Source organism: Pinus tabuliformis, chromosome Q (assembly GCF_031772625.1).
Source record: "Pinus tabuliformis cultivar Carrire ecotype Pingquan chromosome Q, CPIR1, whole genome shotgun sequence".
NCBI classification, from domain to species: Eukaryota; Viridiplantae; Streptophyta; class Pinopsida; order Pinales; family Pinaceae; genus Pinus; species Pinus tabuliformis.
The window spans coordinates 776,826,143-776,839,525 of NC_142296.1; the positions used below are offsets into that span (position 1 = coordinate 776,826,143).

Genomic DNA, 13,383 nt, shown 5'->3' on the forward strand with positions numbered 1-13,383 from the left:
TGTGGCATCTCTCAAGGTGTCCTGAAGCCACTTGGGCTTCCTCTTCCCTGAGCATGCTTCTCCCATAGGAGAATGAAACTCCTCCTCCTCATCACCATCAGTAGCCTGAACTCCTGACTGTCTGTCTGCTGTCCTCCTGCCTGCACCTGAACCTGTAGAAGCTGAGGTACCGTGTGAACTGTCCATCAGTGGACTCCCTAGTGAACTGCTCTGCATGTTGCCCGGAGCACCACCCCTCTGGCTCGGCGAGCCACTGCTCACTGATGGACCTGACATCCTCATAGATGTACCTTCGGATCCTCCTGATCCCTGCCCACTGGATCCCTACGACTGACTCAATTGCTGGTGAGGGTCTGGCTGATCCAGATACTCTAACTCTCGTGACCTCCTAAAGGCCCTGTCTTCCTCGAACTTCACATCCCGTCTGACAACAACTCTCCTCTGTGCAGGAATGTAAATCCGAAAGGCCTTTGAGGTCTCACTGTAGCCCACAAAGATACCCTTCTCTGCGGTGGGCTCTAGTTTGGTCCTCTTCTCCTTGGGTATATAGGAGTATGCAATGCATCCAAAGATATGAAGATGACCAAGATCAGGCTTCTTCCCAGAGAAAGCCTCCTCCGGAGTCATGTGCCCCAAGGCACGATGCGGACTCCTGTTCTGCAAGTAAACAGCTGTGTTGCAGGCCTCTGCCCACAAGAACAATGGCAACCCCTGATCATGTAACATGGCTTTGGCAGCCCCTATGATGGATCTGTTCTTCCTCTCCGCAACCCCGTTCTGCTGGGGGTTGTAAGGAACAGTGAACTCCCTCCTAATGCCTGCCTCCACACAATAGTCAACAAACTCTCCAAGGGTGTACTCTCCTCCATTGTCCGACCTCAGGGACTTGATCTTCCGACCTGTCTGTGTCTCCACAAGAGCTCTAAACTCCTGAAACCGCTTGAAGACCTCACTCTTGGTCTTCAAGAAATAAATCCAGGTCCTCATGGAGTGATCATCAATGAATACAACATAGTACTCATATCCACTCAAGGAAACATGAGACATCCGACCGCTCACATCGGAATGAATCAAATCAAGTATCCCCGTCGCTCTGCTGTCACTGCTGGGAAAAGGGGATTTGGCAAACTTGCCCATAGCACAACCTCTGCAAGTATCAAAGTGATCAGTACTGAAATCTGGCACACCTGTAGTGATCTCCCGCAATGTCCTCAAGGCTCCATGATACATATGTCCCATCCTGCGGTGCCAAATCTCACACAGATCAGAACTGCTAGCTCTGTTGTCGGTACTACTGCTCAATGCCAAAAGGGGCTGGAATGCAAACTTGTACACCTTTGCATGGCGTACACCTATCACTCTAGCTGAATTAGCTGGAGTGCCCCTGGGATACATCAACACCTGTCCTTCCCTGAACAGTACCTCATATCCTCTGTCCTCCAAAGCTGAGACGGATATGAGGTTCTTCCTCATCCCTGGCACATAAAGAACATCTGACACTTTCAAGGGAGGTCTGGACTCCCTCTGAAATGTCAGTGTCCCCACCTCGACTGCTCTAACAACTCTGTCATCACCGAGTACTACCTCAATATCAGTGCCACTCTCTGAAAGCTCTGAGAAGTACTCCCGGACTCCTGTCATATGACGTGAAGCCCCACTGTCCACATACCAGATACCTGAAGATGCTCCACTAATCGAGGGAAAAGCATGCTCCCTCTGAACCTGTGTGGCAGGTGATCCTGCACTAGAGGACTGACATGTAGTGAACGCAAACTCCCGGTCAAAACGACCTGCAAAGTCCTCAATCTCTGCTGAAGCTGCCACGTCCTGGTTCTTCCGCTTCTCTTCTTCTTCTCCGGACACACAACTGCATAGTGTCCCATCTTCTGACAATTCCAACACTTCACCTTGGAATAGTCTTTCTGTGTGTTCCCCTGTTTACCTTTACCTTTGCCTTTGCCCCCACCATTGCTTGTGGAAGCCTGCTTCTTCCTTTTGCCTTTCTTGCCTCCTGCCACCAGTGCTACGTCCTCATCCTGCTCAACTGGCTTGGCTGCCCCAAGCTGTCATTTCTTGATCTTCGTCTGAATGCAATCATCCCAAAACCTCTCCCATGTGGGAAGGGTCTCACGTGCACAAACCCCATCAGCAAAGTTCAACCATGAACGGGGGAGGCCATTCACTGCAATCCGCACCAACTCAGTGGGTGGAATGGCCTCTCCAATCGCTGCCAACTCATCTCTCACATTAGTAATCTTTGTGAGATATCCAGCTGCACTATCATTACCCATCTTAATGTTCTTCAGCTTCTCCTTCAGGACCATTTTCCGGTTCTCATTGGTACTCTGGTAGAGATTGGACAATGCTGTCCACATCTCATGGGCATTGCTCTTTCCTCTCACATGAGGAATGCAATGGTTTTTGATTCCGTCTAGAATCAACCTCTTACCCTTGTTGTTCTTTCTATTATAAGCTGTCAACTGAGTTGCATCTGTAGGCACAACAACAGGGTGCTGTGCTGTATGCACCATGATATCCCAGACTTCTGCCTCCTCAAAGATACTCTGCATTCTCTCCTTCCAAACACTGTAATTTGTATGCCCATCCAACCTATCCTCCACCCTCAATCCCAATGACATCCTGCTGTCCTAAAATTGAAAAATAGCACTGCTGTGGTAAAGATAAAACTGCTGTTTATGAAAAATCAGCTTGCTGGAATTTTCTGAGTGAAAAATCAGCAACTGTAATTTTTCCTTTTGCTGTCCCAAACTGCCCTTCAGCACTCAACCTCTGATACCATGTAGAAATTTCTCATTTTCCACCCCGGTTTTCAGTTTCTCCTTATTTCTCCCATATAGTTAAATGCCCTTTCCCATAACCACACATTCAACAAGCTGGAAAAAATAAATATTGCTGAAAACACAAATTCTGAAAATTTTACAGAATGCTGGAAATTGCAGAAATAAAAATCAGCAATAATAAACAGCCATTAAAACACATTTAAACACTGAGATTTTTGGTCAATGTGACCCTGGAAAAACCCCCTACAACTCTTGGGGAAAACCAGTTTGAGAGCTCTTCTTTATTTCTGGAGAATGCCTTTTTACAGTAGGAGAAATGTTCAGCAAACAAAAAAAATCAGCATACAGACTTTTACAACTTATCTCAGCCTTGTTGATACACCACTGCTGATACTCCGCAGCTGTTGCTGTTACACCGCTGCTGTTGCTGTTACACCGCTGCTGTTGCTGTTACACCGCGGCTGTTGCTGTTACTCCGCTTTCAGCTTTGCTGTTACACCGCTTTCAGCTTTGCTGTTACTCCGCTTTCAGCTATCCAGAAATCTCCCTTGCTCTCTTGCTCTCCTTCTCTCAATCTGCTCATGAAAGAATTAATGATCTTTTTCCTCCTTTTCCTCCCTTAACCCAACCCTAAGTGACTTTTGGGTGATCCCTAAATCCAATGGCTGAAATAGATTTAGATCAATGGCTGAGATTAAATGCTCATTTAAATCTCACTTTATATTTTTTAATTCACCCCACTTTAATAAAGACCCACTTAGTCATTTATTTCCAAAGTCACATTTCCTTTCTAATTTTTCATTGACTTTATAAAAGTCACTTTAAAATTAGACTTAGTAACTTTATCACTTAAAGTCACTTTTAAATTAGATTTAACTTTATAAAAATTATAAAGTTACTTTAGGAGAAAAATTAAATTCTTTTGGACACTTTTCCCTAGGCCAAAGATCAAAGCCTAAGGGAACCACCTGTCCTCCGGTACCAAATTTCAACAAGGAAGGGATCCAGATTGATAAGCATCAAAGTATCATCATGGCTGGCATTGCCACATTACCAAGGCCTTGACCGGTACACACCATCTCTCACAAGATCAGAGCACAACGCTGGGAGGCATTCCATGGGACACCACACCGCATTGCCAAGGTACATACTCCACCCAGGATACCTGGAGTATATCTTTCACCGCACCATTTCCCTCAAAGAAATGTCTGTCCATCGGACCATTCTTATCCAAGTCCGTGTACTTGACTTGGGATCTCCATCCTAATCCATCACAGTACGTGACTCAAGAATCTCTGTCCAAGATGTTTATCCAATCTACTATACTTCTTATCCATGTCCATGTACTTGACTTAGGATATCAGTCCTAATCTGTCACAGTACCTGACACAAGGATAACCATGCTAATTCAAACCATCATTCTCCCTATCCGTGATGCACGCACTAGACTTACGATGGTTAGTCCTGGCCTAGTACATGACACAGGGAGAACCAGTGTCCAACCTTACTCCCTCTCAACTTGAGAGGAGAAATTCATGCTCACTTCCTCTCAAACAGGAAGAATTCATCAACAAGCCTCACCTTGTGTTGGAAGTACTCATACTTCCCTTACATCAGCTACCTGCGATTGTTGTAGCTTCCTCAACCAACCCTCTCTTATCACTGAGTTTTCTCATATTGCAACTTCCTGAACTAGGCCACCAAATCTGCCTCCTAACAGTCCACTGTACTCGAGGTCTTCACCAACTGCGTCCAGAATTGTGTCCAACACTACGTCCTGCACTGCTTCAGTTAATCCATCATGCAGTTCTTTCAATTCACTGATCACAATACAAGGTTAGCCAATCCATTGTTTAATCAACTTGGCTGTCCCTTTTCAATCAGTCTTTATCAGACAACGCAGCCCTATAGTCTTAAGTAATTCTTTTCTCTAACTGCTATAGCCAACTCTTAGGGTCTTCAAATAAATCTTCTAGTCAATCCAGCCTTTAGGATGACTGTCCTCAGGTTTTCTATACACAACCATTAAATTGACAGTCCTTAGGGCACCAATCAAACTGCCTTCCAATATCTTCAAGATTTCTATCGTACCACGTAAGGTCTTCCAAACACAATCCACTTGACAGTGAATGTCCACTGCTTCATTTGTCCTTAGAGTTTTCACAAATCTGCCCACACAATAGCCAAATCTTGTACTTACTGTACAAAGAGCTTCTTCAAATCTAAACATCCTTCAGACTTTATTGAAAGACTGCTTCTTAGGGCTTCTCAAAAGGTAATGAACATAAAACCCACTAGTTGTGACAAGTCTGCAACTTGTCCACAACACTTAGGCCTTACCAATCAGCCACGTACAGTCCTCCAACCATTGTACATATGCTGCTTCTCTAAGCATCCAAATTCAGATCTTTCTTCCTTCACTATGCAAGTCCTACCTTGCTACCCATCTGCTCTTACTACAGTACATTCTCTGAGGCTGAATATGGCCCACTTGAAGATCAAAATTCCCTTAAAACAATGTGGTCATACCTCTCTTCATTTAGGGTCTCGGCCTCCCATTCAATGCACTTGTTCACAGAGTTTAGGACAGCCCTTTAAGGACAATGCATCATTTGAATGAGCCCTAAACTAGGGCACAACAGAGACACCTTCTTGCTGCCCTTTTAACAGCCTCAAGATGCTCAACAACTTGTCGCACACTAAGAGACTTCAACCACCTAGCAAAACATCAACTCAGGAGAACATTGACTTTTCTGGGTCTATGTATCTGCTGTAGGTTCTCGGCCTGGTTAGGGCTTCTTATAAGTCCACTTCATCCCTACCAAACTGTTCCAAAATCCCTTCTCTAGCTGCAGCCTTCTTCTCCCTTCAATCTTCCTCCCTTTGCTGGCATCTAGGGCTGCTTCTAGCCTATTGTGAGGTCTTATGGCCCTCTTCAATCTGAAGTTACAGGGCTCAGCCCTCTTGCCCAGAAATCACAGTGAGTGTTGCCTGATTTCAATGAAGTATACCACCAAAAAATTCACACAAAAACAGCCCAGAATTGTCCTTGAAGTCATGACCTGCAATCTCAATCAAGCTCGGCTCTGGCTCTGGCTCTAATGAAGATTAGCCTTGTTACATGCACAGATCATACCCTAGCTCATGTGGCTACTCTTCAGCTCTTGCTCGGACCTGCAAAAGACATAAACAGACCCAAAAACCAGTCCCTATCTTCTTCGTCCTTGTCTTCTTGAACTTGGCTACTTCAGATGCTCTCCTCTTATGATGATTTACACTTGGTTTGGATGGATTAGATTATAGTTGCTTTAGTAGCTCATCTCTTCAATCTTAACCCATAGATTACTGTCATGGTTAGCTCAGAGAAATTAATTTGGATATTCCAATTTGAAATGGCATAGTCATGCATTGCCTTAGAGACAACACATATTACTGATATGTTTGTATATTGTAGCAGCTTGGATGGATGTCTAAAAGAGGGTTCGGATACCACTTATCACAGCCCAGGCCTTTTTATGTTTACGTGTCACAAAACTCAGGTAACTCCATTCATATGAGAGATCACTGTTGGTTGTTCGAACTATTGATTTGAACTGATTCTTCAGTCTAGTTCCCTTTCTAATATAATGTAGTTCTTCAATCTTCTAGTTCTTATTGCAGACTTTTGCACTTATGAACAGAAGATAGAATCTTGCTCTTAGTACTTCAGAAACTCCTTGGATTAATGCTACTTTAATCTTCTCAACAGAGGTCTTAGTCTAGACTTCTTTATAGGGCCTTGATGCCTTCAGTCCTGAGATTAATTTTGGATTGTGATAAGGGTACAAACCTTCAAGCCTATATTCCCTTTTGATGTAGAGAGTGATATCTGCTTCATGATGCCAACAATTCGTGATGTTCAAACCTCCTTTTTACTGACCTTAGCTCTGATACCATGTTGTAAAATCAAAGTATTTGTAGTTTAATGTTGATCAAAGTATTTAGGACGAATTCCAAAAAATTAGGGTGAGTTCCTAGAAGTTAGCACAATTCATGAAGCAGTTTGACTGATATGTAGGAGTGGAAGGCTCAATTTGTTGTCTTCTAGTGCGAGTTATCTTTGGAAAAAGACAAGTGTGTGAATCTGAAGTTCAAGGATGAATTGCATGAGTCAGTTAGACAAAGTTAACTCATCAACCACTAGTTTGAGTTCCAAATATAAAACTTGCTAGATTTAGCCTATTCAAAAAGCTTATAAGGAGGACAAAGGCACATAATTAATCATTGTTTTGTGAGCATGAGTTGGTGAGACAAAGCAGTAGAGAGCAGAGGTTTGTGTGTGTGTGTGAGCTTGTGAGAGGAAGAGGGTGCAAGAGGAGCTTGTGCACAAATTGGTAGAGGCTTTTTTCCCTTGGGAATTGCGCTAGGAATTAGGAGGTAATTGCTAGTTAGTAGGAGCAGCCTATGCACATAGATTGAGGAGGAATGCACTAGGAAATAGGGCTCCGGGAGTGCACAAAGAATAAGGGAAACAAATAAGGGGTCTTGTAAGGAGTGTTTTAGCTTTAGTACAAGCAGAGAAAACCAGATTGGTTTCTAGTGAAACAAAGCTGTATTGTGAGAGATTTGTTGCTCATTTTTTTTTCTATCAATAAAATTCTCAATCAAGCAGAGGGTTTTCCCAGTTGGGTTTCCTAGAAAAATTGTGTTTTTAATATTGTGTGACTGTGTTTATTTCTGTCCCTATTTCGCTGCAAAATAAGTAGAGAAAATTCTGTCTTGGGTTACAAGTTAGTTTCAGATTTGTTCATTCAAACAGATCAAAATTTTTGTGGATTTTCTACATGTTAGCGGAGCTGTGAACATAATCGATCAGCACACAGATTTCAGATTTGAGAAATGGCCACAACAGGGTTGAGAGATCAGGATAGACTTGATGGCGCCTCGAACTTTGGTGTTTGGAAAGTCTGTATGTCATTCTTGTTGGACGAGTTTGGACTGAAGGATTTTGCAGACAAAGGTGTTGTAGAACCTTCAGATCCAAACCAATTACGACAGTTCCAAAGGGAGATGGCCAAAGCCAAGAGGATGAGCCTAGATGGACTCTGGGATCATATAGTTCTGCATGTTTCCGATAAGGATGCCATAAAGGAAATATGGGATGTTGTGAAGTTATACCAAGATCCCTCTGAGAATCTTAAAATGATTCTCAAGGAAAAGCTGAGGACAACCAAGATGCAGAAGGGTGAGAATGTAACTTCCTGTCTCACCAAAGTTCAAAACGCTCGTGATGAGCTAGCAGCTGTAGGCGAGAAGCCTGATGACAAAAAATAGGTGTGAGTTGCTATAAACAAGTTTACCAAGGTTAGGCTACTTTCGTTCAAGGGATTACTGGACGAGATAAACTACTAGATTGGGAATGCCTGTGGATTGATTTCACTGAGAGGAGCTTAGAGTCAATCTTGTTGAGAGGAGCAGTGGCAAGGGGTTAAAGGTTGAGAAGGAAGAGGAGAATTTTGCTCTTGCAAGTAAGGCCAAGGGCAAGAAGGACCAAGGAGAGGCCGACTCCAATTAGAAGGGCAAGAAGAAGGATCTAAGGAAGATCAAGTACTTCCATTGCCATGAGTTTGGACACTATGCCACTAAGTTCCCTAAGTGGAAGGAGGAGTCTAGTAAGGATCATGTAGTTGCATCAACAGAAGGTAGACGCATTTTTTGCCCAGTTCGAGAAAGATTTCTCATTGATTGCTTTCATGGCAAGCTCAATAGACAACAATTTTTGGTATATTGATTTAGGAGCATCGTTCCACATGATTGGGAACAAGAAGAGTTTCAATCACCTGAAGGAGAAGGACGTGCAGTTTCAGATTGAGCTAGGAGATGATGCTCAATATGTAGCTAGAGGAGTTGGTACTGTTAGTTTTCAGAGGGAGAAAGGTAATTCTCTTCATCTCAAAGATGTTATCTATGTTCCAAGATTGAGGTAGAATCTTGTTTCGGTAGCTACCCTTGAGGACAAGGGATATGATATCATCTTCAACAGAGGTAAGGTGTACCTCCAACACTTAGCTTTTAAATGTAAGAAGCAGATAGGTGTGAAGGTGAAGAATCTCTACAAGTTGCAAGTAGAGACAGGTGTAGCCTTGAGCAGCAAGGCAGGGAGTTCTTAGAGTAGAGAAGTGGTGGTTGAGTGAGAGCAGGATAGAGCTCTCAAGATGGAGCCTCAGCCAGTACCTTAGTTTCAATCTAAGCTAGTTGGCAGGTGGGCTGACCGACAAGATGATGAGCATAGCCCAACCACTTAGCTAGAGACTCCTAGTATAGGGAGAGTTTGAGCTAAGTGGGTAGAGGATTTGGTTAAGGGAGTTCAGAAGAGAGTTGGATCTTCCACTGTCACCTTCAACCAGAGGATTTCAATCTAAGCTAGTTGGCAGGTGGGCTGACCGACAAGATGATGAGCATAGCCCAACCACTTAGCTAGAGACTCCTAGTGTAGGGAGAGTTTGAGCTAAGTGGGTAGAGGATTTGGTTAAGGGAGTTCAGAAGAGAGTTGGATCTTCCACTGTCACCGTCAACCAGAGGAAGCAACCACAGAGGTACACAAGGTACATGGCACATATGATTGTAGTGATGGATTCGTAGAACATGGTGGGAAACAACAGGTCTTTAGGTTAGGTTTCGCAAAAGAAAGCAGGGAATTCTTCTAGTTCAGAGGGAGCAACTGTAGCAACAGAGAACATGGTAGTGTTGGAGACAAATCTAGGTGGACGAGGTTCTTCCAGAAGCGCCTTCCTTGCTAAGAGGGAGTGTTGAAAATAGTAGCGAGAAAGGTCCTTCTTTGACTTGTGCCTTAGTCAAAGAGAACAAGAAGCAGTTTTCCTTAGCATGCACGAGTTCCTAAAAGTTAGGACGAGTTCCTAAAATTTAGGGCGAGTTCCTAGAAGTTAGGACAGTTCATGAAGCAGTTTGACTGATATGTAGGAGTGGAAGGCTCAGTTTGTTGTCTTCTAGTGCGAGTTATCCTTGGAAAAAGACAAACGAGTGACTCTCAAGCTCTAAATTGAGGAAGGACGAGTTGCATGAGTCAGTTAAACTTAGTTAACTCATTAATTACTTGTTTGAGTTCCAAAAATAAAACTTGCATGAGTTGGTGAGACAAAACAATAGAGAGCACAAGTTTGTGTGTGTGTGAGCTTGTGAGAGGAAGCGTGTGCAAGAGGAGCTTGTGCACAGATTGGTAGAGGCTATTTTCTCTTGGGAATTGCGGTAGGAATTAGGAGGTAATTCCTAGTTAGTAGGAGCAGCCTGTGTGCATGGATTGAGGAGGAATGTGCTAGGAAATAGGGCTCCAGGAGTGCGCAAAGAATAAGGGAAACAGATCAGGGGTCTTGCAAGGAGTGTTTCAGCTTAGTACAAGAAGAGAAAACCAGATTGGTTTCTAGTGAAACAAAGTTGTATTGTAAGAGATCTGTTGCTCATTTTTTTTCTATCAATAAAATTCTCAATCAAGCAGAGGGTTTTCCTAGTTGGGTTCCCTAGAAAAATTGTGTGATTGTGTTTGTTTCTGTTCCTATTCCACTGCAAAGTAAGTGGAGAAATTTTGTGTCTTGGGTTACAAGTTAGTTTCAAATTTGTTCATTCAAGCAGATCAGGATTTTCGTGGATTTTCCACAAAGTGCTTGTATTTTCCTACAGAAATAATCGATGAGGGCCCTTTCATGCAGTTTTGTAACACCTTGCAGGATCCATTCAAAAGGGAGAATTACACTCTTGGCCTTTTGAGCTTTAGCATTTGCTGGAGCCTTCATTGAACTCGATTCGCTCTTGCCATCCATAGCCTTGCCTTTTCGGGGGAAACTTGAGCTGGATTGCATTGTTGAATACATTTAGCCCTGTTATCACGTAAGACTTGAAAATAGAATATTATTATTTATTATTATTTTTATTTCTTTCCAAAGGAAAACCTTGCGGGTTCCCCTCTCTTTCTTAGAGTATTTGGATGGAAGGTGGCTCAATTGCCAACCACAATAGCAGTTGGTAACCTTGAGGCACTTGATCGGATTTTAACCTATGACTTATGGCATCCATGTCAGCAACGTGCCTTGGGCAGATGGTACATTGGGCTATTGTCTAGCCTCAATAAGGATAAATATTGGTTTACTTTCCCCCTTAATATTGGAGGATGGTTAACAGGTTTCTTTGTCCCTTAAGGTGCCATGTGGATACCTGGAGGTAGTGGCTGAATGTGTGAGGATTGTGTCACATTCCTTGCCTTTTAGGGCTAGTGAGGAGTGATTGATGCTTTGGTATTTCTTCGTTACTGTTTTTAACTAAGTTTTTGTTTTGTGGGGCTTGAAAAAGTCAAGAAATGGCGGCTTCTTGAGAAAAACAATCATCCTTTGTCCTGTCATTACTTGGCATGAGAAATATGTTTCCTGAGAAATGGAAAGTGGCCCCTAGAACCAAGATGGTCCCAGAAACAACCTGTTTTGAGTTGTTCTGAGATGGGATGGTGTTTGTTTGGGATGCTGCTTTTTATTTTTTATTTTTATCTGTTGCCATTTCTAGTCCATTTCTCCCCAAAGAGTACTGGATCATCACCTTTATCATTTATGCAATGTAGCACCAGGAATGCATTTCAACACAGCACTAGGTCATATATTTCAACATACCACTAGGGCATATATTTCAACATAATTGCAGGATTGTAATATGTTCTATCACCTTTATGCCACATAGCATGATGCGTGATTCAAGTCGATATTATACATTATGCCATGGAAGCTGAATGCTTTTATGTCTCATATGCAGTTACTGCAGTACAACCATGTGCTAAAACTGAACATTAACTTGCTTGTGGTCCACATTTGGCTTGCTACTAATGCCTATGTGGAGGTCTCATTAATTCTCGAGGGGTCATAAAGATGTCTCGGTGACTCTAGTGAATTCCTGGAATGATGAATATTTGGCTATTTAAAACTTATTGCTCTGTATATGACCAGGGATAGTTCTTGTCATAAGTTATCTCAATCGTTATATAGCTTCAAAGACACAATTTAAGATTTATTCCTGTAAAATAGGGAAATGAGCTTTTGATTTATTCTTACATTATTAAATTTCATTGTTTTCACTTACTGAGGTTGGTTTCTGGATATTATGTCATGCCTACTTTATTGCATATTGTAAATAGCAGTCATCAAGTTGCCTGTGCTCATTTGCTTAATGCAGGAGGTTGATTCAAAGGACATTCTTGATCTGAAGAAACGAAAGCTGATTGCTTTGCAGTATGCTCATTACTTTCTCCTCTAGAATTATAATAAAGCTTGGTTATTGACATGAATATGCTTTGAAGTTTTCTTTCTTTCAAAAACACTTGATTGATCTTGATTATTTTTCTTTTGGGTTTCTAAAAACAGAAATTTTATTACAATATACAAAAATTTGGTTCAAAACAGGGATAACTGAGAGCAGAAATTCTAGATTGGACTTTGATACTCTTGTCCTATCCGCGTGCCATGAAAAAATGACCTAGATTTAATATGGACTATTTTACACTTCCACTTTAAATTAGTTAGAAAACTGTCGAGTTTGACTGAGTAATTGAACCCATGGAAAGTTTGAATGGAGAAACAGCAGTGCCATGGGTCTTCTCTTCTTTCAGCTCTGTCAAATCTTTAATGCCGTGCTAGCCTTCCTCCAAACCCACTTCAATCTGGATGAGATTTTGGCAATCCTACGAAGAGGTGAGAGCTCTTTTCAACATCTAGATGTGGAATGCAGGTGATATCTCCTTTGTAATTCTCCTTTTGTTTGATGATATTTGGCAGTGTTGTGAACATCTTGATAACATCCCGATTTTATCTTAAAATCACGATTTTTTGGGCTAGCTGATGTTTGCCGAATTTTTGCCGATAATTTCCCGATTTTTACGATTTTTTGGTTTTTCAAACCCTTGCCGATTTTATTCCGATGCCGATGTTTGCAACATTGATATTTGGAACATTCATCTGCCTTTTTTCGTTGAAATGCATAAACTCTGTTTTGAAGATTCACTGATACATTAATCCATACTTTTGTTGATTCACTGATACATTATTCTATACTTTCTACTTTGTCTGATGACAGAGGGATTGCTTCTAACCCCAAAAAAAAGACATTACCTTCTCATTCTGTAGCTAAAAATCTTCCTCCTTGCTCAGGATACCGTTGTTATCTCCCCATTTCTAAATGTTTTGGAAGACCTCTCTTTTCCTAATCATAATCGTGTACGCATCCTCTTCGATCGTCATTTTCCTTTTACCAGACATAATAATTCTCCTAAACCTCCTGGTGGCCTTTGGCTAGTTTGCTTCCATCTCCATTTTCTTCTTCATGTATTTGTCTTTCAGGACATCAACATACGTCTTCTTCATTTTGTGTAAGTTTAGAGTAGTTCCAGAGCAAGTTTTGGGTCTATGCTGCTTGATGGGGTAAAATGCCAGCTAGAAATTGCTAGCATTGCTCCCATTCCCAATTCATTTCCATGCTCCAATCCTGTTATCTTTCTATTCTATTTTCCTCCTCATTGTTAAAAGTACAGGTCTTCGTTAACAATTAAGGGAGA

General features: G+C 42.0%; 1 protein-coding gene across 1 annotated transcript in view; it reads left to right on the plus strand.

The window, feature by feature from the left end:
- LOC149221786 (phenylalanyl-tRNA synthetase, putative / phenylalanine-tRNA ligase) overlaps positions 1-13,383 on the plus strand; it is a 71,746-nt gene that overhangs the window by 14,101 nt on the left and 44,262 nt on the right. Inside the window, exon 5 of the mRNA XM_089385243.1 lies at positions 12,009-12,064. Within this exon, the coding sequence (XP_089241369.1) occupies positions 12,009-12,064 (56 nt within the window). The remainder of the gene's footprint in view (positions 1-12,008; positions 12,065-13,383) is intronic.